Source organism: Scyliorhinus torazame, chromosome 10 (assembly GCF_047496885.1).
Source record: "Scyliorhinus torazame isolate Kashiwa2021f chromosome 10, sScyTor2.1, whole genome shotgun sequence".
Taxonomy (NCBI): domain Eukaryota; kingdom Metazoa; phylum Chordata; class Chondrichthyes; order Carcharhiniformes; family Scyliorhinidae; genus Scyliorhinus; species Scyliorhinus torazame.
In genome coordinates, this window is record NC_092716.1 from 13,156,900 (window position 1) to 13,183,835 (window position 26,936).

At 47.1% G+C, this 26,936-nt stretch overlaps 1 protein-coding gene across 3 annotated transcripts in view; it reads left to right on the forward strand.

Moving 5' to 3' along the window:
* The window catches only part of cdh8 (cadherin 8), a 271,443-nt gene that overhangs the window by 143,361 nt on the left and 101,146 nt on the right, over window positions 1-26,936 (forward strand). For all 3 annotated transcript variants that reach the window (XM_072517821.1, XM_072517822.1, XM_072517823.1), the window contains exon 4: window positions 5,605-5,724. In XM_072517821.1, coding sequence (XP_072373922.1) covers window positions 5,605-5,724 — 120 coding nt within the window. The remainder of the gene's footprint in view (window positions 1-5,604; window positions 5,725-26,936) is intronic.

Here is a 26,936-nt window from a genome sequence, read left to right on the forward strand (position 1 = left end):
GCCTCTGATCTGCGGGTAAGCGTTCTCCAAGGCGGCCTTCAGGACCCGCGACAACGCAGAATCGCCGAGCAGAAACTTATAGCCAAGTTCCGCACACATGAGTGCGGCCTCAACCGGGACCTGGGATTCATGTCACATTACATTCATCCCCCACCATCTGGCCTGCGAAATCCTACCAACTGTCCTGGCTTGGTACAATTCACACCTCTTTAACCTGGGATTACCCCATCTCTGGATCTGTAAAGATTTAATCACCTGCTAATGCTCGCATTCCTAGCATTGTTTGGCATCTTTGAATTTGTCTATATATGTGTTTCTGGAACAGACCTCTGCATTCACCTCAGGAAGGAGCAGCGCTCCGAAAGCTAGTGACATCGAAACAAACCTGTTGGACTTTAACCTGGTGTTGTAAGACTTCGTACTGTGCTCACCCCAGTCCAACGCCGGCATCTCCACATCAAATTCACTCTTGTTGGAGATGGTCATTGTTACTTTCTACTTATCAGCCCAAGCTTGAATATTCTTCAAGCCTTACTGCAAATGGACATGGACTGCAGTATCGAATGAGTGTGAATGGTGCTGAACACTGTGCAATCATCCATTAACATCTCTGACATAACCCATCACATGGGACTTAGGGGTGGGGATGATTGTCTTACCCGTGTCCCTTCCAGAGTACGAGCTCCCTCATTAAGGGGGCGGGGTAAGCTCTATCCATATTGTATATTAGACTGGCCAGTTCGACACCGACCGTTAAGAGTTGGGTGGGATCAACCGGGAGCTGTGTATTATGGCCTCGTAAGTAACCCTACGTTGCCTTGGTACAACTCTTGGCGTGGACTCTCTGTGACTTCATAAAACTTCCCACTTCTGACTTTATGATGAAAGGAATTGTCATTGTTGAAGCAGTTGGACCTTGGACACGACCCTGATGAACCCCTGATGTCCGGAAACCACGATGATTGGCTTCCAATAACCATAACTGCCTTCCTTTGTGCTCGGTATGAGCCCAACCGGTGGGGAGCTTTTGACTCCAGTTTTTCTGGGGCTCTTTGATGCCACACTCCATGAAATGCAGCCTTGATTTAAATGGCAGTCACTCTCATCTCACCTTGAATGTTTCAGTATCAGAGAACTTACTATACTAATCCAGGCTAAATGTTCCGTAGTTTTGGATGCCAAGTGGAAACATTCCACATCGACCATGCTCAGAACCATTCATGATTTGAAAGACCACATCACGGGGTGGAATTCTCCAGTTACCCCAGTCACATGTTTCTCAGGAGTCTCTCTTTCCGTTGCATGTCAATGGGATTTCCCATTGAAGGCATCCCAAGCTGCCGGGAAATCCGTGGGTGGAGATGCGCTGCCAGCGGAAATAGAGAATCCCAACGGCCGGTGAATTCTGGTCCAAATCTCCTTTAAGTCTTTTCTTCGTGAAAGAAAAATTGCCCGAGCCTGTTCAACCTTTCCCAAATGTTCCAATCTCTCAGTTATTTTTCATAGAATTTACAGTGCAGAAGGAGGCCATTCGGCCCATCAAGTCTGCACCGGCTCTTGGAAAGAGCACCCTACCCAAGGTCAACACCTCCACCCTATCCCCATAACCCAGTAACCCCACCCAACACTAAGGGCAATTTTGGACACTAAGGGCAATTTATCATGGCCAATCCAACTAACCTGCACATCTTTGGACTGTGGGAGGAAACCGGAGCACCCGGAGGAAACTCACGCACACACGGGGAGGATGTGCAGACTCCGCACAGACAGTGACCCAAGCCGGAATCGAACCTAGGACCCTGGAGCTGTGATCAATTGTGCTATCCACAATGCTACCGTGCTGCCCAGTTCTAGTAGAATCTTTGTAAAGATTTATTTGCGCTTTCTCCAGTTCTCAAGAAGGAATGAGATGTAGCTCTCGGAGCTAAAGGGGTCCAGGGATATGGGTGGGGGTGGAGGCGGGATCAGGGTATTGAACTTGATGATTAGCCATGACCAGAATGAATGGTGGAGCTGGCTCAAAGGGCCGAATGGCCTCCTCCTGCTTTTATTTTGTGTCTACATTTCTATGCATGTTTCCCATATATGGCAGCACGATAGCACATGTGGCTAGCACTGTGGCTTCACAGCACCAGGGTCCCAGGTTCGATTCCCTGCTGGGTCACTGTCTGTGTGGTGTCTGCACGTTCTCCCCATGTCTGCGTTGATTTCCTCCGGGTGCTCCGGTTTCTTCCCACAGTCCAAGGGCGTGCAGGTTAGATAGATTGGCCATGGTAAATTGCCCTGAGTGTCCAAAACGGTTAGGAGGGGTTATTGGGTTATGGGGATAGGGTGGAAGTGAGGGTTTAAATGGGTCGGTGCAGACTCGATGAGCCGAATGGCCTCCTTCTGCACTGTATGTTCTATGTTCTGTATCCTTTAGACAGTAAGTGACCAGACTGTGTATAGTGCGTGGCCTAGTACAAGATTACATTTTATACAACTAGAAATAAATCTCAGTTGCTTTGTTAGCATTTTAATTGACTTCAGTTGGATCTCCTAAAAATGAGCGGAGAAGGGAAGTCAAGCAAAACTTTTTAATTCAATATGTAACCAAAGTGTGGAATAAATTCCCCGGTAGCCCATTAATTTAGACAAATGGGTTGAAGAGATGATTAGAAAAGCAAAATGAAATGGATGCTGGAAATCTGAGACAAAAAGTGAAAATGCTCCTAATGCTGAACAAGTCTGGCAGCATTGGAAACTGATTACAAAAATATTTCCTTTTAAGTGACAACGCTCACAAGCTTCATCAAACTCTGAAATGCCGCACCTCTCTTAATCCTTATTCACCCCTTTCCTTTGTCGCCCGGTCTTATTTCCAAATATCACCTTTTGCCTTGTTTTCATTATCCTCTCTGACCCATAAGACTACAAGACATAGGAGCAGAATTAGGCCACTCGGCCCATCGAGTCTGCTCCGCCATTCAATCATGGCTGATATCTTTCTCATCCCCATTCTCCTGCCTTCTCCCCATAACCCCTGATCCCCTTATTGATCAAGAACCTATCTATCTCTGTTTTTAAAAAAAAATGTTTTTATACTGCCCCCACCCGCCCCCACACACTCAACGCCATCCAACCTCTGAAAGAGTGCCATACATGATACCCAAGAGTTGAACACCCCCCCCACCCCCGCCCCCAGTCTCCAACTCCTCCCGTCCACTGCCTCTTGTAAAACTCCTCTCCCCAACCTCGGTTCTTTCCCCCCAACTTTCCACCCCGGCTAGACCACTCGGACCCTGTTCTGCCAGGCTCCGATTGGCGCAGCCCCTCCCCCCACCTCACTCCCGTTCACTGGCCGGCTTAAACTGGCCAGCGTGGAGGCCCCCGCCCGGGTCCCTCTCCCTCTTGCCCGGCCCTAGGAAAGCCCAGAAATCCCCTTTTAGCACACAAACCCCGCATATCCTCCTACACCCCAAAGAGCCCTCATTTCGAGTGAAAGTCCCATCACTTCCCTTGTCCAAATATATACAACATTGGCTCCTTTAGCCCCTACACCCGCACGCAGTGAAACAAAAAAAAGAAGAAAATACAGTCATGAGGTTACATCGGCACATGGCCATTTCTCAGTTTCTCAGTTCTGCCACAGTCCTGCCTTCGCAAACTCCTCCGCTGCTTCCGCCATTCCAAAATAAAAGTCCCTGAGCTTGTAAGTCACCCTCAGCTTCACTGGATATACAATGCCGCACTGCACCTTGCTAATGTACAGTACACTCTTCACCCGGTTGAAGGCAGCCCGCCTCCTCGCCAGCTCCACCGTAAAGTCCTGGTATACACATATACCAGCTCCAACCCACTGCACCACCCGCTTCTGCTTGGCCCAGCTCAGGACCTTCTCCTTTGCACTGTACCTACGGAAACACAGAGTCACTACCCTTGGCGGCTCACTCGCCATTGGTACAGGCCTCCACGACCGATGAGCCCGATCCAGTTCATATCGGGAGGGATCCTCCCCCAATAGTTTCGCCAGCATCGCGGCAAAATACTCAATCGGCCTCGGTCCTTCAACTCCTTCGGGCTGCCCCACAATCCTCAAATTCTGTCGCCTGGATCTGTTTTCCAGGTCTTCCATTTTTCCTCGTAGATCATTGTTAATGTCCATCACCTTCCACATCTCCTTCCCCATCGAGGCAAGTTGATCACCGTACTGCAATAACGTCTCCTCCACTTCCTTCAGCACCTCCCCTTGCTCTTGCACCTCCGCCACTGCGCTCGCCACCTCCGTCATCACCGGGGAAACCGCCTCCTCCACCAGCACACTCAAAACCTCCCTCATCTCCTTCCTCATTGTCTCCATGTATTTTGTAAACTGCCTTTCGAATTCCGCAGCCATCACCTTAGTTATTTCTTCAGCCGTAAGCAATGCGGCCTCCCCTGGTGCTCCAGCCTCCATTTTCCTTGGTGAACCCGCGGTGACCTTTCCACTCCCCGACGGACCTTCAGCTGTTTTCTTTACGGACGATTTTTTGCTTACCCTCGACATTTTTCTTCACTGTGCCTTCACTGTTTCTTCCTGCTTTTGCCGCCTCCGTGGACCCTGGGACTGGGCTTAAAGTCCCGAAAATGCCGTTCCCGAACGGGAGCCCTCCATTGTGCGGCCGCCTCCCGCCCACCGTCACCGGAAGTCCATCTATCTCTGTTTTAAAGACACTCAGTGATTTGGCCTCCACAGCCTTCTGCGGCAAAGAGTTCCACAGATTCACCACCCTCTGGCTGAAGAAATTCCTCCTCTTCCCTGTTTTAAAGGATCGCCCCTTTAGTCTGAGATTGTGTCCTCTGCTTCTAGTTTTTCCTAAAAGTGGAAACATCCTCTCCACTGAAGTGTTGGGTACTCTGATACACAGATGAACCAACACGGTTGCGAATAGTACAACGCAGTTTTATTTCAATGAACTATTAACATATTAAACTCTGGTATTCAGCACATGGTGAACCTCTCAGTGGCTGGCAATGAGGTCTGTGCCCTGAGCCCTGTCCTGCTCAAGTGCCCAGGAAGTGTCGTGTTCCCTGCTTTGTACTGTGTATGCTCTTGTCCGTGATTGGCTGTCGTGTTTTGTGTGTTGATTGGTCCGTTGATCTGTCCATCATTATGTGTGTATGTATGTGCTGTGATGTTCACCTGAATATCATGACATCCACGTCCACTCTATCCAGGCCATGCAGTATCCTGTAAGTTTCAATAAGATCCCCTCTCATCCTTCTAAACTCAAACGAATGCAGACCCAGAGTCCTCAACCATCCCTCATACGACAAGCTCTTCATTCCAGAGATCATTCTTATGAACCTCCAGTGGACCCTTTCCAAGGCCAGCACATCCTTCCTTAGATACGGGGCCCAAAACTGCTCACAACCCCTTAGGAATTGCTGCCTCATCCACTGATTGTTTCAGCATTATCTGTTTTCTTTTTAAATTTGTTTTTGCAGTGAAAAAGGATGTGATGGATGTCAGGAATAAGGTGAGAAAATGGAAAGGTGAATTGATCTATTGAGGAGAGACAGGAATGGTGGTCCTTCAGACTTTTTCTTGCTCCAAAAACCTTTTCTGTTTTTATGCTCCAACAGGTACTTCAGTCATGGGAGTAACGGCGACTGATGCTGATGATCCAGTTTATGGGAATAGTGCAAAATTAGTCTACAGCATACTGGAAGGACAGCCATATTTTTCCATTGAGCCACACACTGGTAGGTGGTCGTTACCAAATCTCCAATGCTCTCTCCCGGATCCCTTGCATGACCAGAGTCAACCAAGTTGTTTCATGCCTGAACGTAAACAACACAGATTCCTACTTTTACTGTGCTGTGACAGTGCACAATCCTGTTTGCTCTCAAAAACGATGTATAGTTTGGGCTTCTTCAGCACTTGGATGAGAGACATCCGGGGAATATTGTCTGCTGCAGAAATTACCCCATTCCCATGCTGCTGATGTTTGGCCATCCAGTATGGAGGGAGAGTGGTGGTGTTTTTGTGGCAGGGACGGGGTGTAAGATGGGGGCGGGGGTGGGTGGGGGGTTGTGTGGGGGGGTGGGGTGGTATTATTCTACATGAAGACAATACAAGGGTTAATGAAATGTATACAGACAGCCACTAGAGGGAGCTAGTCCCATAAGTATATAAGGGGTGATGCTAAGCCTTGTGGTTCAGAGGAAGGTTGGAGAGGGTGGTAGCAGAAGGAGTGAGGAGTTAGCTAGAGACAGACTGAAGGAAGATAGTGAGAGAGACCAGATAGTAGTTTAAACAGGGAGTGAGTTTAGATGCAGATGAGAGTGGTTTACGTGTTATTTTATCAACTGTATGTTTCTGTGGGATAAGTGTCGAATCCAGTTAGTGGTGTTAAATAAAGTAGTTTTGTTTGTTAACAAAGCTTGTTGTTCTTTGATCAACACTACGCATCAAAGCCATCAGAGTAAAATAAAGTAGAGAACAACACAGGGGGAAGTCACGCCTGAGCCTAGGCCTGGCCAAGGTGACCATCTACATGTTGCTGGGAAGGAGAGTTTGCTTGTGCAGCCAGCCTTCTCTTCTGTAATCCTGCCTGCAGTCGGGTGGCTTTGCAGAAGAAACAGGTGAGGGGGGGAGGGGGGACAATTTTAACCTAATTTGACCTGTGGGAAACTCATGGGATCTGGTGAATTGCTGATGTTGCAGCATACCCATTTACATGCTGACTTCAGTGGAAAGTAAAATTGGGTGGACTGTGAATCCGCCGTTGCACCCAATCCTGTCAGCATCCCAACTGGCACGATAGGTTAAAATTGTTCCTGTATCGCGCAAGTGGGCAGCACGGTAGCATAGTGGTTAGCACTGTTGCTTCACAGCGCCTGGGTCCCGGGTTCGATTCCCGGCTTGGATCACTGTGTGTGTGGAGTCTGCACGTTCTCCCCGTGTCTGCGTGAGTTTTCTCCGGGTGCTCCGGTTTCCTCCCACAAATCCCGAAAGACGTGCAGGTTAGATGAATTGGACATTCTGAATTCTCCCTCAGTGTACCCGAACAGGCGCCGGAATGTGGCGACCAGGGACTTTCCACTGTGACTTCATTGCAGTGTTCATGTGACTTGTGACACGAATGAAGATTATTATTATTATTACTTTTCTTAAGTCCTTCCACAACCAGTGGCAACTTTAAGGACTGGGTGGACAATAAAAGTATCGGCTGGTCTTTCCGGTCCTTCGACCATGTGTTTCTCGGCGGTGTGCCGTTTTGTTGCCAGCGGCATTCCCTCCTCCCTTTGCTTACCAATGGGATTTCCCATTAAAGCCACCCCACGCTGCCAGCGAATCCGAGGGCAGGAATGCGCTGCCGGCGAAAACATGGAATCCCAACGGCCTGAGAATTCCGGCAGACATTTATATTTACATTCACTCCTGTGCCGTGGGTCAGAATCGCTCGTCCTGAGGGCATGTTGATGCCGTCATGAAACGCGACGGCGTTTATGATGGCATCAACACTTCGCCTCAGGATTAGAGAATCCCGCCCCCAATGTTTACTTATTGGTTTATTTAGGAAAGGAAATGCCAGATAGAGGAACAGGCATGGGACTAATAATCATGTCAGCCAACATTCTGTGCATATGTCTCACAAAGCATTATTCATTGTGTTGTCTTTAGATAATTTTTCTCTATATGGCCGATAGTAGCAATTCTGGCAGCTGCCTGGAAGAGATTATTACAGAAGGAAAGCAAACCATTCATTCTAATTTGTTGACTAATTTCCCCCCTCCTCTTTTTATTTTCTCTTTCTCAGTGGGAGATATGTGTCGCTGTTAAGATTGAGGCAATTATTTTCTTTTCATGAAAGGCTGATAGGGTTCGCAAGCACACCATAGTTCCCTTCTTTGCCTATGCAAGTCTAAAACTGAGATATTCCTTTACACTGCTTCCTCCACACTGGTGAAATTGGGCAATTAATCTAATAATAATAATGATCTTTAGTGTCACAAGTAGGCTTACATTAACCCTGCAATGTAGTTACTGTGAAAAGCCCCTAGTCGCCACATTCTGGCACCTGTTCGGGTACACTAGACAATGGGGGTGGGTGGGTGGGAGAATAACAGATTCCCTAGGAATCCCTCATATTTCACACCTTACCTAAGTTTGCATGGTGTGCAACACTGATTTGCACCCCACTTTATGACTGCAAGGGGATCGTAAAACTGGTGCAATTCAGCTCCGGCGGGAGAACGTCTGCCAAACAGCGAATCCCGCCCAGAACCTCAGTTGCAATTCGCATAGAGACCAATAACATTTTGTGCAAGTAATTTAGCTCCTGACTCCCCAAACCCTGACCATCATCTCAAGTCAGGAATGTGATGGAATACTCTCCCCTTGCCTGGATGATTACAGTTGCAACAACACTCAAGAAGCTTGACATCCAATTGATTGGCACCCCATCCACTCCCTCTACCATCAATACGCAGTGGCCTTGTGTGTAACATCTACAAGGTGCACTGTAGCAATTCACCAAAGGACCTTGACAGCAGCTTTGAAACCTGCAACCTCTACAACTAGGAGGACAAAGGCAGAGGAGCGGATATATGGCAACACCATCACCTGTACGACCCCCTTAGTCATTCACCATCTTGACGTGGAACTATGTCACCATTCTTTCACTGTCACTGAGTCAAAATCCTGGAGTTCCCTCACTCACTGCACTGTGGGTGTACGTGTGCCACATGGACTGCAGTGGTTCGACAAGGCAGCTCACCACCACTTTCTCAAGGGCAGTATTGGATGGGCAATACATGCAGGCCTAATGAGTGACACTGCACCCCGTGAAGTTACAGGTTTGTCATGAGAAGGAAGGGTAAGAGATGTACGATGACCCTGTTCACAGCTCGTAAATCAGAAAGGATTGTAGAATGAGGAGAAAGTTGGATCAGAGAAGGAGAATTATGAGAATACCGTCACCTTCAGTTGATTCAGCCCCATTATTGGCCATAGATTTCACTGTTATAATTCCAGTCATTGCCAGCACTGTCCCCTCCATGGGGGTTAGGGTGCGCAGGAGGGTCGGACATCCTCCTGTTAACTTGTGCTGCTTCAAAGTGTAAGCACCATGCGCTGAACGAGAGGGGGAATTGTGTCAGTGAACGTTGTGCATTCTGGTTGGGTGATGCTGCCACGGTTGAATAGCTGGTAATGTGTGCCAGCTGTCTGGTGTGGGGAGTGAGACTTGTAGCAGTGAAAAGTGTGTGAGGGTGTGCTGGACCAGATCAATATTATTAATGTTTGTATTAATCATAACATTATTAATATTCTATCGTGAATGGCAGAAATTGTTGGGGGAACCGTTGCCCCGGTACGTTCTGGAATAGACACAGGCACATCATACACAGGCAAGAGAGTGGAAATGAATGGGCGACTATTTCAGCACACTCCAGACTGGCCTCTTAGATTCTACCCTCATAAACCTGAGACCATCCAAAAGTCTGTTGCCTCTTAACTCAGCAGGTCCTGCTCCCTTGTCAACCCTGCCCTCACTGACCGACATTATCTCCCAGTCAAGCAACGCCTAGATTTTAAATTTCTAATCCTTGTTTCCAAATCCTCCCATGGCTTTAACCTTCCCTATCCCTGTAACCTCCTCCAGCTCCACAACCCTCCCAGAGATCTCCTACAGTTCTGGCCTCTTGCACATTCCTTATTATACTTGCTCCACCCATTGGGGGCTGGGCCTCCATAAGACCATAAGACATAGGAGCAGAATTAGGCCACTCGGCCCATCGAGGCTGCTCCGCCATTCAATCATGGCTGATATGATAGGGGCTGCTTTAGCACAGGGTTAAATCGCTGGCTTTAAAAGCAGACCAAGGCAGGTCAGCAGCACGGTTCAATTCTCGTACCAGCCTCCCAGAACAGGCGCCGGAATGTGGCGACTAGGGGCTTTTCACAGTAACTTCATTTGAAGCCTGCTTGTGACAATAAGCGATTTTCATTTCATTTCATTTTCATATTTTCTCATCCCCCATTCTACTGCCTTCTCACCATAACCGCTGATCCCCATATTAATCACGAACCTATCTATCTCAGTCTGAAAGACACTCAGCGATTTGGCCTCCACAGCCTTCTGCGGCAAAGAGTTCCACAGATTCACTGCCCTCTGGCTGAAGAAATTCCTCCTCATCTCTGTTTTAAAACATCACCCCTTTAGTCTGAGATGGTGTCCTCTGGTTCTAGTTTTTCCTACAAATGGAAACATCCTCCCCACGTCCACTCTATCCAGGCCTCGCAGTATCCTGTAAGTTTCAATAAGATCCCCCCTCATTCTTCTAAACTCCAATGAGTACAAACTCAGAATCCTCAAACGTTCCTCATACGACCATTCCTCTAGATGCCTGCGCCCCAAGCTCTGGAATACCCTCCCTAAACCTCTAGTTCTCTCTACCTCACATGTCTCCTTTGAAACACTCCTTAAACCCTATCTCTCTGACCAAGCTATTCCTGACCTGTAAGATATATCTGACCATGTAAAATCAGAATGACAAAGAAAACACTCGCATTTCTCGGTATCATATTATGTCATATAATTCTCCTGGGAAAGGCCTTGGGATGTTTCATTATATTAAAGGCGCTGTATAAGTATAAGTTGCTGTTCTTGATACCCTTATACCAAAAAGCTCTATCCATTATAAAAACAAAAATACAACCATTGGTTTTCTTTGGGAGCGTGCGGATAGGAAAATGTACCTGATTTCGGTTACACACTTTTCCTGTGACTCTTTTTTATTGGTGGAAATTTTTCCTGATTTCATTTCCAAATGGATTGGTTCCAATTTCATTTTTTAATTAAATTTTTTTTTTTTTAAATTTAGATTACCCAATTATTTTTTCCAATTAAGGGGCAATTTAGCGTGGCCAATCCACCGACTGTGCACATTTTTGGGTTGTGGGGGCGAAACCCACGCAGACATGAGGAGAATGTGCAAACTCCACATGGACAGAGCCGGGATCGAACCTGGGACCTCAGGGCCGTGAGGCAGCTGTGCCAACCACTGGGCCACCATGCTGCCCTGTTCCAATTTCATGGTTACACCCGTCCACATCCCCAGGCCCCCCTTCCTCCGCCTACAAACTCCGCCTCCCCCCATCCCATCAAAAGGCATGGGGCAGGGTTTTCCAGCCGCGTCCGCCCGGCGACCGGAGAATCCCACCCGAGGTCGGTGGATTTTTCCATCATCGGGGTCTCGCCCATGGCATTGTTGCGGTGGGCGGGGCGGAAGTGTCCAGCCCATAGTTTCTACACAAATGCTGTTTCCAATAAAACCCTTTCAACGTTACCAATCCACCCCTCCACCCACCCCCAGTCTCCCAAATACGAGGAATAGCTAGGTGCAAGGTTATGCAACCTCTCTTAGTAATTTGACCTTTCAATTCATTGTTCTTCAGAGGGAATCTCTCACAGGTGTTGGACAAAATGTAGATAGCTGTGTTGTATTTCCATTGTCACATTGAATTCCCACGGTCTGGGATTTCTTACAATAGTTTTATAAATTGAGGTAAAGTTCTGGACAAGGTACCGAGAGTGTAGTGGCACAGGTCATTGTCTCTTTACCTCGGGATTTGGGTGCGTCTGTGATGCCCGGAGGTCCTGGAAGGCGTTCATTTGTTTTTTTCTTCATGTGTACACGAGTAAGCCCAGGATTAATGGCATTAGCAGTTCTGTGCATGGACCACTTTGCTCTTTAGGGAATGCATTTTGTGGTTGGGTTCGAGCAGAAATTCTATATAACATGATTAAAAAGGAACTGCCTTGGTACATGGAAATTTGATGAATGATTTGCGCTAATGGAACCTGTTTTTCATATGCAATACAATCCGCAGCTCACTGGATCACCAATATTTCCAATTCCCTCATTGTGCTGTGTTTGGTATTAATTTAATGCGCCCACATGCGTTTCTGCGGAAATACGCTGTATCTTCTGCCTTAACCCCACTTCTGATTCCAGCTTGTTGACTTACTCAGTGGTGTCAATGGATACACTGAATTTCCAACTCCCCCCCCCCCCCCCCCCCCCCCCCCCTTGCTACTCCCTCCTCCCAGCCCATTCTCATCCTGCAATGTTTACAAAAAACATCCAGTTATCACTTCCGGTGCAAATGAAAATCAGGCGGTCTGTCGACTGGACAGTCAATCCACAATGCCAGTTTGCAGCAAGCTGAGAACTTCCGGCCTTCCTCATCGGATCCAATTGGATATTTTGAGGCCATTGTGAATTAACCCATTGGCGAAGTTTATTTGTTTCCTTGCTTGTAGATGTAGCGGCAGACATTGTGGGGAAACTGTAAATTTGGGGAAATAACTAGAGGTATGACTTGTGCTACGCATATAATGTCTGGGTGTTAAGCTCTTCGTGTTGTTTAAGAACAGAATCCAGAAAGACACAAGAATGGCACCAGCCTTAGTGGACCGAGTAAATGGATTGTCCTGGTGGCACCATGGGTTCCTCTTGGCCTTGTTAGGAAAGTAGAAAAGAAAACCTTACTTTTTGGCCCTCATGCTTTGATCCTTACCCCCAGTCTTCAACAGACAGGGAGCTCATCCCACTCTGGCCATCAAAGCTTCCCACCCTGGCCATCAAAAAGGCAGTTGCATTCCCACCATTGGTTGGGTAAGATTTTTTTTTAAATGTGTTCATGGGACATGGGCATCGCAGGCTGTGCCAGCATTTATTGCCCATCCCTAATTGGCCTTGAGGGGGCAGACAAGAGTCAACCACATTGACTGTGGGTCTGGAGTCACATATAGGCCAGACCAGGTAAGGACAGCAGATTTCCTTCCCTAAAAGACATTAGTGAACCAGATGGGTTTTTACGACAATCAACAATGATTTCATGGTCGTCGTTTGACTTTTAATTCCAGATTTTGATTGCCTGAATTCAAATTTCACCATCTGCAGTGGCGGGATTTGAACCCGGATCCCCAGAGCATTACTCTGGGCCTCTGGTTTACTAGTCCAGTGACAATACCACTACGCCACCACCTCCCTGTAATCAAAACAATTTTAGCCTGGCTTTCCTCAGGAGAGCTGGGTTAGAATCAACCCAATTTTACTTTCTTCTCGAGGCCCCACAGGTTCTAAGCCACGGAGAAAATTCAGTTCCACACCCCGCTTATGAAAGGTGTGAGGTGGATTTCTCCATTTCGCACGTGGTCATGAATGATCGCCCTCGATGTTTCAGGCATCTATCCATTTCAGTTAGTGCTGCCGTCACCCTCACTTTCAGGAAGTGCATTTTAGATCATAACTGCTAGAAAATCCTGTGGGCCTGCAAATGGATGAAGAGTTCAGGTGAGGCAGTGCGGGAGGAGAAAAAATCAAACATAATTGCACGTGACGAACGGAGCTGACCCAAAATTCACCGTTGTCTCTGACATTTATATGAATGTGTGGGAGCATCTCATATCATCGCTACTTTCTCCTGCCTTGGCATCAGAAACATATTGTACTCCATTCACTCCCTGTTAAATCTACTCAATGTCAAATCTACTGCATGTTTAGTTGAGAACTGCTTGAACGGTTCAGAGAACAGTGGAAAGAAACAATTTAACGGGGAGTAGGTGCATGGGCCGTGTGTTGTTTTGCTTCCTAAGCCAATAATATTTACATATCAATGTTGTTTTTTTGTTCTCGTCCATTTGCTTCCTGCCTTCCTGAAGATGCTGGCTGGTGGTGGAATCAATTCCTGACACCAGCAGTCAGCAAATAGTTTTTTCTGATGTGCTAACCAATATTTACCCTTCAACTAACAGTTTATAACAGATTAGCTGGTCATCCATCATATTGTTATTTGAGTGACCTTGTTGTGCTCAAATTAGCTGCCACATCTCCTGCATTCCACAGAATTCCAAGGAATTCCTACAGTGAAGAAGGAGGCCATTCGGATGGTAGAGCCTGCACAGACACTGTGAAAGAGCACCCTACCGAGGTCGGTCCACTTCCCCCACCAAATCCCAGTAACCCCATACTTAATCTACATATTCTTGGATACTGAGGGGAAATTTAGCAATCCACCCAACCCTCAGATATATGGACTGTGGGAGGAAGCCGGAGCACCCGGAGGAAACCCAGGCAGACATGGGGAGAAAGTGCAAACTCCACACAGTCACCCAACGCCGGAATTGAACTGGGGTCCCTGGCACTGTGAAACAGCGGCGCTAACCACTGTGCCACCGTGCTGTCCACATTACAACGCCCAGCGCAAATCCCTCTATGTCGGGAGAGTAGCGGGAGTGGTCCGAAACGGGATCGGCGCTGGGCACCTAACAGTGCGTGATGCTCCAGCCCACTGCAGCTAACGTAATCTGGATCACGCTCTTGCTCGACACAAACCAGTTTAGCATATTTAAATCCCATTGACAAGGCGGGAAGACAGGAGCCTGCCGCCAGCGAACACACGTCATTCCGGAACAGCACGCCGCTCTAAAACCTACGGCTGGGGAAGCGGCAAATCCAGCCTCATATTTAGAAATTCCTTGGGAGAAATGCGCCCTCGATAAATGCAAGTTCTTTCTTTTCAAATTGCCAATTTTCAAGCGCCAAACCCAACGGGTGAAAGTTGGCGAGGTCGCGTAAATTCCAAGTCTTCACTCAATATTCAGTATCCACCTTCGCTTTTGTGATGAGGAAACTCTTTTATTATTATTTCACTTCACGGGATATTTTATTGCCCATCTCTAGGTGGTGGTATCTGCCTTCTTGAACCGTCGCACTCCATGCGATGTAGGTATACCCATAGGGCTGTCAGGGATATTCACCCAGCGACAGTGAAGGGATGGCGATATATTTCCAAATTGGATTGGATTGGATTGGATTTGTTTGTTGTCACGTGCTCCGAGGTACAGTGAAAAGTATTTTTCTGCGAGCAGCTCAACAGATCATTAAGTACATGAAAAGGAAATAAAAGAAAATACATAATAGGGCAACACAACATATACAATGTAACTACATAAGCATTGGCATCGGATGAAGCATACAGGGTGTAGTGTTAATGAGGTCAGTCCATAAAAGGGTCATTTAGGAGTCTGGTGACAGTGGGGAAGAAGCTGTTTTTGAGTCTGTTCGTGCGTGTTCTCAGACTTCTGTTTCTCCTGCCCGATGGAAGAAGTTGGAAGTGTGAGTAAGCCGGGTGGGAGGGATCTTTGATTATGCTGCCCGCTTTCCCCAGGCAGCGGGAGGTGTAGATGGAGTCAATGGATGGGAGGCAGGTTCGTGTGATGGACTGGGTGGTGTTCGCGACTCTCTGAAGTTTCTTGCGGTCCTGGGCTGAACAGTTGCCATACCAGGCTGTGATGCAACCCAATAGGATGTTTTCTATGGTGCATCTGTAAAAGTTGGTAAGGGTTAATGTGGACATGCCGAATTTCCTTAGTTTCCTGAGGAAGTATAGGCGCTGTTGTGCTTTCTTTAGCACAAGTTAGGTTGGGGTGTGGCTTGGAGGGTAACTTCCAGGTGGTGGTATTTGCTGCCCTTGTCCTTCTAGGCCGGGGGGTTTGGAAGGTGCTGTTGAAGGACCCTTGGTGACTTACTGTAGTAACCTTGGAATTAATTATCTACTCACTGACTGATGGAAGCTGAGGTGTTTTTGCTGAGATCCTCTGTTTAGCCATCCTCAGTGAAGCCAACAGGAACTAATCAACGAACCCAACAACTTGCTGGTTTGTGTGGTCCTTTATCAATGATGCAGTGTGTGGACCGACAGGAGATTTTGACTTAACTGAATAGATCTCACCTTCATCCTGCTTCCGACAAATGTTAGTGGATAAAGATAATTTGCTGATGTTAAATGGTTGAATGGTTCAATAGGGTCGATACAGAGAACAATCCCTGCTGATCTGGCAAGATAATCCTAAAATCATAGATGGGCCCTTTCGGAGATAAATCAGGAAAAAATGTTGTTGTAAAATAACATAAACGCAAAATACTGCAGATGCTGGAAATCTGAAATAGAAACAGGGAATGCTGGATAAACCCAGTGGGTCGGGCAGCATCGGTCGAGAGAGAAACAGATTTAGAGAAGAAGAACATACAGACTCAAAAGGTGAACTCTGTTTTCCTCTCTGCAGATGCTGCCAGCTTTTTTCTGTTTTTATTCTAACACAGAGTGTGGTAGAAATCTCTCCTGCAGAAAGCTGGGTCAATTGCAGCTTACAAGACTGAAATCAATAGATTTTCTCTTGTCAGTGAGGTAAGGGTAGAAAAGGAGATGGAGTAAATGGGGCCGAGATGCTGAAATGAAATGGTGGAGCAGGTTAGAGGGGCTGAATGGCTAAATCCGGGACCATAATCCCCATGGTTATTTCGCTCCCTCGCCGATTCTCTGGCTTTTTTTGAGAAGGCACGGATGCAATGGGCCACATTCTTTTCCCCACTTTGCTCTGACGTGGAAATCAACAGTTTTGGCTCGTCTTTCCATTTTTCTCGGTTGTGTCACAAACAGCTTTTATTATTTTAGCTTCTCCTTCAATAATTTGAACAATGAAAAATGAAATGAAAATCGCTTATTGTCACAAGTAGGCTTCAAATGAAGTAACTGTGAAAAGCCCCTAGTCGCCACATTCCGGCACCTGTTCGGGGACGCTGGTACGGGAATTGAACCGTGCTGCTGGCCTGCCTTGGTCTGCTTTCAAAGCCAACGATTCAGCCCTGTGCTAAACCAGCCCCTTCGAGCCACAATTTCCAGCCACATTGCCCGTCCACCTAAATAATAAATAATTTCAGTTCAGCTTGCTGCTTGTTCCACCGGGTTTACTCAAACCTTTGGCAAGTTCTCTTCAATACTCTTCAACTACCTTTCTTTTCCTGACATGAAATAGCAGGCTGGATTCTCTGGTTTCCCCAGCCGCCCGTTCCTCGGCGGCGCGCCATTCGCTGGCGGTGGAATTCTATCTTCCCGCCGCTTGTTAATGGGATTCCCATCAAAGCCATGCACTGCCGTTGGGCAAAGTGAATGGCAACGGCCGGAGGATTCCGTAGCACAGAGCTAAATCGCTGGCTTTGAAAGCAGACCAAGGCAGGCCAGCAGCACGGTTCAATTCCCGTACCCGCCTCCCCGAACAGGCGCCGGAATGTGGCGACTAGGAGCTCTTCACAATAACTTCATTTGAAGTCTACTTGTGATAATAAGCGATTTTCATTTCATTCAGCATCTCAGGAAAATCTTGACAGTTGCGATTTTACCACGCAGTCTGATATTTTGGTTTTCCTCAGCGTGCATTGGTGCGTGCGCCCATCTGTCATCTGGATAACTGGCCGTCTGATGTTTTGCCAAGATCCAGAGGGGCTTTGAGTTGCTGATGGCATCTAACCCTCTGGGGCGCAGGCCGCAAGTCCTGCAGCATGGTCAGGAGGTTGTTACGCAGCATTCTAAAATGGCTAAATGGCATCGGGTACTGAGAGACATGGGAGTGGGGAGTGTCGGGGATGGACGCTGTATAGGTGAGAGGTCAGTGACCAGAAATTGTACGCAGCAAAATTAAGCCCATAAGCTGCTCTTTCGGAAGGAATATTAGAAAAAAATATGCCAATGAGGTATCTTCAAACTCTCATCGCTGTAAGATGACATTTGTGTGGCGATCAATTTGCGTACAGCAAGGTGCCACAAGCGACAGTGTGATAAGTGGCCACATTATCTGGTTTCAGCAATGTTTTTAAAGTGTAATTGTTGTCCAGGACACTGGAGAGTACTTCCCCGCTCCTCGACGACTAGCAATCTTTTTAGTCGACCTGAGAGGCTCAACTGGGCCACAATTTAACGTAACCAGAAGATGACACCTCAGAGAGTTCAGCACTCAACACGACGAAAGTCTTTCAACCTTCTGGGCCGATGCCATCTACCTCTCATTCACTCCACATGTTCTCCTGTGCGGGAGGACAGGTGAACGTGAAGGGACCTGGTTCTGAAAAGAATGGTCATCGTTCCTTTTTAAAAATGTTGATGCTGTCCGTTTGACGGCATTTCTTTCCTTTGAGATAGTCAGATTTCCTTTTTTTCTTTTTACTTTTAAACACTGACAAGGTCTGTCACATGAGGGCAAACAGCAGACAGAAATTTCTGTTGAATTAAAACCCAGTCAGCCAGGGGCCAACGTTAATGGTTCCGGCTCAAGTATAGCCCAGACGCTCAGGCACCAAACCTCGGCTGGCAATCCCAATCAGGTACTGAGGAGGTGCAGTACTGTCAGAGATATCGGGGTAAATTCCCCGCCTCCTCAGCCGAATGTTCCTCAGTGACGCGCCGTCGCCGGCACTGGGAATTCCCCGTTCCCACCGCCGGCCAAAGGGATTTTGCATTATGGCCACCCCATGCCACTGGGAAGCCCGCAGGTGGGGATGCGCGGTCGGCAGAACGGAGAACCCCCCCGGCGGAATATTTCACCCCATCTTCCACATTCATGGCAGGATTTTGTGGTGTTTGTGTTGGCGGGATGTTATGGTCCTGTCGACAGCGTATCCCCACCACGGGTTTTGTGGCAGCAAGGGGTGCGCCACCTTGGGTGTACCAACGGGACCAGAAGATCCCACCTCCGGCCACTGGCAAGCCGCTCTCCGCCGCTGCAGAGCACGCCACGGCGCAGGAGGAAAACCCTGCCCAACGTGTTGAACCGAGGTTCTGCCTTGGCTTTTCAATTGTGCTAAAAGCATCACGAGGCACTCTTTCAAGGGGGAGCAGGGGAGTTTACCCAAGTCTCCTCGCCAATCTGCATTCTTCAACCAACATCTTTCTGCTCATTATCACCTTACCGGGTGTTGGATCTTGCGATTTGTTGCCTATTTCCTACTGTACAATAGTGACTACACTTTGAAAATGTTTCATCGGCTTGAAGCACTTTGTAATGTCTTCAGGTTTTGAAAGGCACCTTATAAATGCAACGCTGAGATTTTCCTGAGTTTAGACGGATGAGAAGGGAACTGATTGAGGTATATAAAATACTAACAGGGATTGATGAAGTAAATGTAGACTAAATGTCACCGCTTGTGGGGCAATTTAGAATGAGAGGTCACAGATATAGTTTGAGAGACGGTAGATTTATAACTGAGATGAGGAGGAACTACTTCTCACAGAGGGTGGTAAATTTGTGGAACTCGCTGCCCCAGAGTGCGGGGGAATCTGAGTCATTAAATAGTGTCAAGAAGGAGATAGATATATTCCTGATTTTATAAAAGGGTTAATGGCTTATGGGGAACAGGTAGGGAGGTGGATTTGAGTCCAAGAATAAAGACAAAGAACAAAGAAAATTACAGCACAGGAACAGGCCCTTCGGCCCTCCCAGCATGCGCCGATTCACATCCTATATCTAAACCGGTCGCCTATTTTCCAAGTTGATGTAAGTTGACTGACCGCCTCCATATTCTGGACAGCCAATTTGGTCCAGCAGGGAAAGAGTCGGGGAGACCTCTTGATGAAGTTTGGGGCAGCACGGTAGCACAGTGGTTAGCACTGTGGCTTCACAGCTCCAGGGTCCCAGGTTCGATTGCCTGCTGGGTCACTGTCTGTGCGGAGTCTGCACCGTCTCCCCCTGTCTGCGTGAGTTTCCTCCGGGTGCTCCGGTTTCCTCCCACAGTTCAAAGACATGCAGGTTAGGTGGATTGGCCATGCTAAATTGCCCTTAGTGTCCAAATAAGTTAGGGGTTATTGGGTTACGGGGATAGGGTGGAAGTGAGGGCTTAAGTGGGGTGGTGCAGACCCGATGGGCCGAATGGCCTCCTTCTGCACTGTATGTTCTATGTTCTATGTTCTTCATTTTTTTCCCAACCAATCTCCCCGCCATCCCCACGCCCCCCACCACAGCTTGACCATTTTTAGCTTTCTGGGTTTGCTGTGGTGATCAGCGAACCCAACTTACAGCACGCACGCGTGAGGACTGAGACTCTGAGCTACAAAGCCAGACAGTAGCAAATGGAAACCAATCACCAATATCTCGTGATTTCTAGTGCCAATTGAAAGCTAATTTCCTGGTCAAGATTATCCCGAAAGAAAGCACACCTCCTAGAACACTACTCCAGCAAACGGCGAAGCTTCAACAGTGGACAAGAATAAGCAACTAACAAAAAGTAGACACTTGTATTTTACAGCATCTTTCAGGACGTCAGGACATCCTAAAGTACTTTCCAGCCAATTAAGTCTTTTTGAAGTTTATCATTGCGGTAACTTAGGAGATGTACAGTCAATATGCCCACAATAACAGTGATAAATAATTGACCAGGTCATTTGTTTTAAGTATTGGTTGTGGAAAAAAATGTTTCACAGGACAGCAGGAAGGATCATCCCGCCTTTTTTTAAGTAGTTCTGTGGGATCTTTCACATCGCTCTGAGGGCAGGTGGTGCCTCGGATTATCATCCCTTGAAGAAGACGGCACCTCAGACAGCGCCTCAGTATATTGGATGCTCTTGCCTCTGGAGGAAGGATAAACTGACATCCATCTGCTCACGAAGCCAAGGATTAAACCTAAACCAATGTAGTAGATGGGGTGATGTTGTGCCAGGAATTCTGTGAAGCCGTGAACCCCTTCAGGGGAGGGCTTTTGAGGGTAGTTCTGGGGTTGGGTAGACCCAGTCAATAAACGAGACTCTGAACCTTGTCAAAATCTCAGGAGCAGGAGCCTATTTTGGATTAGACCAAAAAACTATAAGACGCAGGAGCAGAAGTAGGCCACGCAGCCCATCAAGTCTGCTTGACCATTCAGTGAGATCATGACTGATCTGATGTAATCCTCAAATCCACCTTCCCGCCTTATCCCCGTAACACTTGATTCCCTTACGGATTAAAAATCTGTCCATCTCAGCCTTGAAATAAACTTAATGGCTCAGCCTCGACAGCTCCCTGTGGTAAAGAATTCCACAGATTCACTCCCCTCTGAGAGAGAATATGAGGTGTCCCTCATATTTTGATGCATATGGGATTTGGTGTCTAGTTCAGGAGGATGTGGGCAGTTGGAGGGCAGGATGGGAGAGGAGGGCTGCCCCTGTACTTTGCTGCTACAACTCCATTCCTACATATCAGCTCCATTCTCTCTCTGCCAACTTGCCTGAAGTTGAATGAGACTGTCTACAATCTTTGTGCTACACCTGATCCTAAGGTGAATTTCCAACTACTTAACCGTGTAGCCTCTCAGACCATCTATTTCCACGCCCATGTCTTTGCCCAAATTTAACTCTGCAGCCTGCCGGCCTCCTGCGAAAACGGCTCATCCATCTTTTTTGTCACTTCTGGTCTTGACTGTTCCAACACATTCCTTGCTGGTTTCCCGCATTCTACCATTTATAAACCTGAGACCATCCAAACATCTCCTTACTCACACCAACTCCTCTTCCCCTATCGCCCTTGTGCTCATTAACCTCCACTGGCTCCCGATCAATCATTGCCTCGATTTTAAAATTCCCATCCTCATCCTCTCTTTTCAATTCCGCCATTATCTTGCCCCTCCCTATCTCTGCCATTTCCTCCAGCCCCCTCGAGAAATCGACGTTCATCTAATTACTGGCTGTTGAATGTCCCTAATTTTAATCACTCCACAATTCGTGGCCATGCTTTCAATAGAATTGGTTCCGGTATCGGGAATTCCCTCCCCAAACCCCTGCACATTCCTTTCATCCTTTAAAAAATATTGCCCGTTCTCATCTTCCCTTCGTCACCGTTAGTGGCTCGGTGCCAAATTTTGCTTCGTAACACTCCAATGGGACGTTTTAAAATGGTGAAAGCAGCACATAATTATCACTCGATCTGTAAGTGGATTGGAATGGCTGGAGGGGGGGAAAACAAAATCTAACGGTGAGTGCAGAACCTGGCAAGGTAACTCGCATAGACAAATTGGTAACAACAAAGACTGGGGGTTTATTTTGATGTACAATAACCTCCACTTCCCCGAAGGGTTTCCCTCCTCAACGTGCATCCAGGTCAGGGTTTGTAGACAGGCGAGGCTTCATCTTGTTAAGGGGGGCCCCCTGTTGCCAATCGGCACCAATAATGTTGCCAATTAATAATGATGCTCTTTACAGTCGCCAGGTATCAAATGATACCACCACAAGGCTTCACCGGATATCGATCAAAGGACCACACAACCAGTTAGAACATAAGAACATAAGAGCTAGGAGCAGGAGTAGGCCATATGGCCCCTCGAGCTTGCTCCGCCATTCACTGAGATCATGGTGATCTTTTGTGGACTCAGCTCCATTTTCCGGCCAGAACACCATAACCCTTAATTCCTTAGTCAGTTCAAGTTCAAAGATGGTTTATTTACACACAAGGATTACTTCGACATGCAACATAAAACATTACAAGTTAAACTACACTTAACAACTACAATAACCTATACTTAACTTCAGGGCAACCGGCTCTATGCAGATGGACAAGGCCTTTGTCCGTATCTTGCGTGGCTGGGTGGAATAAGCGGCTCTGTTTCTGCTGGGCTCATCCGTCTGGTAGCGATCGTTGTCTTGAACTTGTCTGTCTGGTCGTTATGCTGCACTTGGATTGGCATAGGCTGGGTCCAAGAGAGACCGAGCACATGGCTGTGTCTCTTCTTATCCCTCTGGGATTTTGCGCTCTTTGGGGCGGTCCTTAACTTGGACCCAATAATTCGTCAGGCTTCGATCACTGCCTTCGATTTTGGCCAATAAAGGGGCGGGTGCCTTGATGGCTCGGCGTGTCCTTAGCGGTCATTAACCTTGGCTGTTTGGGCTCCCTGAGTAAAGGGAGTGGCGCCGATTAGTGTGTATCTGTATCTGTTACCTGAGGACAGTTCTTTTGTTCTGGGGAAATGGGCCATTAGGATGCAAACGAGCGGGGGTTTCGATCGGGTCTAGCTATCTGGGTTGCAAATACACACACAAGCTCTGAGTCTGTCTGAGTCCTGGGTTGGCCATAATTCCCATGGTCCTTTGCAGGTGGCCATCTGAGATGGCTACACCCACCCCCGTGAGTTCATGTTCTGCGGAGGTCACAGGAAATCTGATAGCTATTATACTGTGACCTCCACGGGGATAATAACAGTGAGGTTTTTAATTTGCCACTTTCTCCATGGGCATCTCAGGCTCTTGAAAATATTATTCTGCCAGGATCAGCTCCTGATGTGTATGCCTGCTTTATTCAGAAACACATTACAGTCTAACAGCAATCCCAAAAATGATGGTATTCCACCCATCCCATCTCATCCTCTCATGTCCAAAGATTGGGACGGGGTGCAAATTCCGTCAGGTTGCACACTGGGAAAAAAAAAGGGTGGGGACCAGATCTAATCAAGTCCAAATTTGATGTTGCCGCCAGCACTGATACTGCAGCAGCCTAACCACCCCGGTTTCAAAGTTTCCGTGCTACATTTTTCAATGAGATTTGAGTGTAGAAACCTTTTTTTTTTGCAACGGGTGCATCAAAACTAAATACTCACACCTTCTCCAGTTCTGTGGAGAGATTAGAGAGGCTAGGATCGTTCTCCTCAGAGCAGAGGAGGTGAAGATGAGATTTAAGAGGGATTAAGAATGGTTTTGATGAGAAGAAACTGTTTCTGCTGGAGAGTGAGTGGGCAGCAAGACTACACAGATACAAGATTGTAGGCAAAATAATCAGAAAGGAGATGAGGACAGACAGTTAATGCAGCAAGTTGTGACAATGTGCCTACAAGCAAGTTGGAATCAGATTCAATGGTAATTTTTTTTTTAGATAAGTGGATACAGAGGAGTGGGATAATATAATAGCTTTTTCAAATAGCGAACACAGATATGATGGGTTGAATAGCCGCCTTCTATACTATAAGATTCTGACCAGAATACTTTAATCTACCTTCTTTCACAAATTATCAGGCCCTTCGGTACATTCCAGCAACTTGGGGATTTTTTGGGGAGGTGTTTTTTTCTCCCTGGTCCCACCTGTCAGGCAGGGTCTTTCTCATGTGTGCCCAGCCATGTGAAAGAGATCTGGGATCTGACAGCATCCAGTGAAGGCCCGTTAGCTTGTGAAATTGCTTTTACCTTTGAAAGTGAATTCCCAGTCAGACAAAATGTTCAGCAAGGAAATAAATTGCGAAACTCAACAGGGGTGGCGGGAGATTGAATTGGGGGGGGGGGGGGTGATGCGGTGGGAAAAGGCAGCGGGGGCTGTCATCAGCTTATTCTTCAGGCAGGGACAGAGATGAAAACTGTCGGAGCGTAGACGTAATCAATGAAGGGAGTTAAGTGGGTCAAGGAGCCTCTTCTCATTTTGTAGTTTTTATCTACTTCAGTTATATCTTTGTGGCAAACAATTATCAGGCGTGATTCTGCTGATGAAACAGCTGCTCATGGATTGCGAGGAAAAAAGAAAACGATGATGAAAAGAAAGACTTTTTTATTCAATAAATAAACATATGAAATAAAGTTATCCTCATTATACGAACCAACATATTCTAGGAAATTAGTGCCTGTGCTTACTACAAACAGTAGTAAACAATGACCCAGCACAGCATTGCTTGGTGTCTGTCATTCTTTGGCACTTTCTTTAAGTGGTTATGCCATAGTAAATCATCTTCGCCCTGATCAAGGAAGGGTCCCAAACAAGAGGAGGACAAAGGAAGCACTTCAAAGATACCCCGAATGCTTACCTTAAGAAATGGAGCATCAACGCCAATGCCTAGGAGACCCTTGCTCAGTGGAGACGTACTTGGAAGAACCTCCTGATTGAAGGGACACGATTCTTCGAGGACATCCATCGGCAAGAGGAGGCCAGGAGAAGGAGATTGAGAGTCATAATCCAAGCATCGATCCCCCCTTCTGGGAACACCAGTCAAGGGTGTGTTCGGAGATGCAGCTCTGGGAATGGGCTCATCAACCATACAAGGGCTCACAGAAACTATGACCAGTAATACGGAGTTTCTTAGGTGAATAATCATACTCTTCAGCGAGCGTTCACTGAAGAAAAGGAGATAAGCTTAGGCATCTAATGTTACTGAGCTATTTCCCAAGGAGTGATCAGAGCTGAGATCCATTCCTGCCCTCACTGCAGAATAAATTCACCAATTGCTGACCCCAGCACAGAACAAGGCATGAAGAATACGGATCAGCGAATTCAAGCTGCAAACTTGTGCTCCACTCGAACACAATTCCCCACTCGTAGTGTAGCCTATTGGGTTACATGCAGAAATTTTGCAATCGTGGGGGTGTTCAGGGGAATTGGGATTGGGAACCACGGCTGATTACAACCGCCCCCCTCCACCGCCCCGCTCCACCACCACCGTCCCAGCAGCCTCCACCACCTCGCTCCCCTTGCCCACCCGTGTTCCTCTAGCTTCACTCAACTGAGATCAGCTAACATGACACGGGCTGGGAGTCAAATCTGGGAGCATGCTGCCTGAACGGTTCAGCCAACCCACCAACTCTAGGAGCTGCACTATCAACTGGTACTTACACCTGCATCATTGTAATAAGAATGTATTGCATTTTGTACTCTCCATTATAGACCATTATAAATAAACCATTTTGTTGATAAACCAGAAAAAAAAATACACTTGCAAAAAAATTACTCTCCAGATGCAAAACTGTTATGTGATAGCACAGAATGAATTGCCGGCTCATTCTCACTAATAGATGTACAATTTGGAATCATCAGAAATCCTCTGAGTTGCATAATTCCAGTGCCAAGAAATTTCAGAAGAGGTCAAGATTTGCATTCCATTCCCAGAAGAAATGAATTGCTTAAATTAAATAGAATCACCTTTGCAGCAGACAGTACGAAACATATGTACCACAATCTACTCCACTTAATGTACTTCTGCTTAAGCCGATAAATAATTTAACCCTAAACGTGGATCCTTTCTTCAGACAGTGTCATCTGAAAGGACAGCTTCCTCTTGATTTTGAATCCAAGGAGGAAACGTGCTGAGGATTTACAGTGCACCCGTAGTTCATTAATATGATGTGAGGCGATTGCTAAAAGTGGCCCTGATAGAAAAACAATACTGGAGCAATTAAACAATCCAGAGGGCACTTGCAGAGGGCACTTGCCCCCCAGTTGCCAATTTGTCCCTCATTTCAGCCCTTGATCAACTTGATCATTACGGGAAAGGTAAGCAGTACAAGTCTGTCGGCACTGATGCTGAAGTTCAAGTCCATTAACCTTTAAGACGTTGATTGTCTTGCTTATGAAAGGTTTCACTAATGAGATTACGGGATGTTCCTCATTATTCTGTGCTGTGTCTTGGTGGCTACAGCCTTTCTTCCTGCCACCCACACACCCACTCACACACACACATTGGTAGCATTGTGGTTAGCACGATTGCTTCACAGCTCCAGGGTCCCAGGTTCGATTCCCGGCTTGGGTCACTGTCTGTTCGGAGTCTGCATGTTCTTCCCGTGTGTGCATGGGTTTCCTCCGGATGCTCTGGTTTCCTCCCACAGTCCAAAGATGTGCAGGTTAGGTGGATTGGCCGTGCTAAATTGCCCTTAGTGTTGGGTGGGGTTACTGGGTTATGGGGATAGGGTGGAGGTGTGGGCTTGGGTAGGGTGCTCTTTCAAAGAGCCGGTGCAGACTCGATGGGCCGAATGGCCTGCTTCCGCACTGTAAATTCTATGAAAAAAATAATACAAAAGGAAAGACCCGATTTTCTGGCAGTACGTTGTCAGACAGAGCCACACATCCGTTGATCAATTGTACTCGCAGAAGCTGCAAGAATTGATTTTTCAGAGCAGAGCGTGATGGGCAGGATTTTCCAGGTGCCCCTTCTCCAAGACCGGAAATTCCCGCTCAACGTCAGTGGACCTTTAAGTGCTCTGTCAAATTTTCCATCCTGCCCGTGATGATGCTTGTGGTGGGTGGGACTGGAAAATCTACCCTGATTGTGAAGAAATTAGTGAGAAGGGCCCCAAATCGTATTGACCTTGTGACAGTTAATTAACTGAAGGGTTGTGTGGCATTTGGGTCCGGACTCTG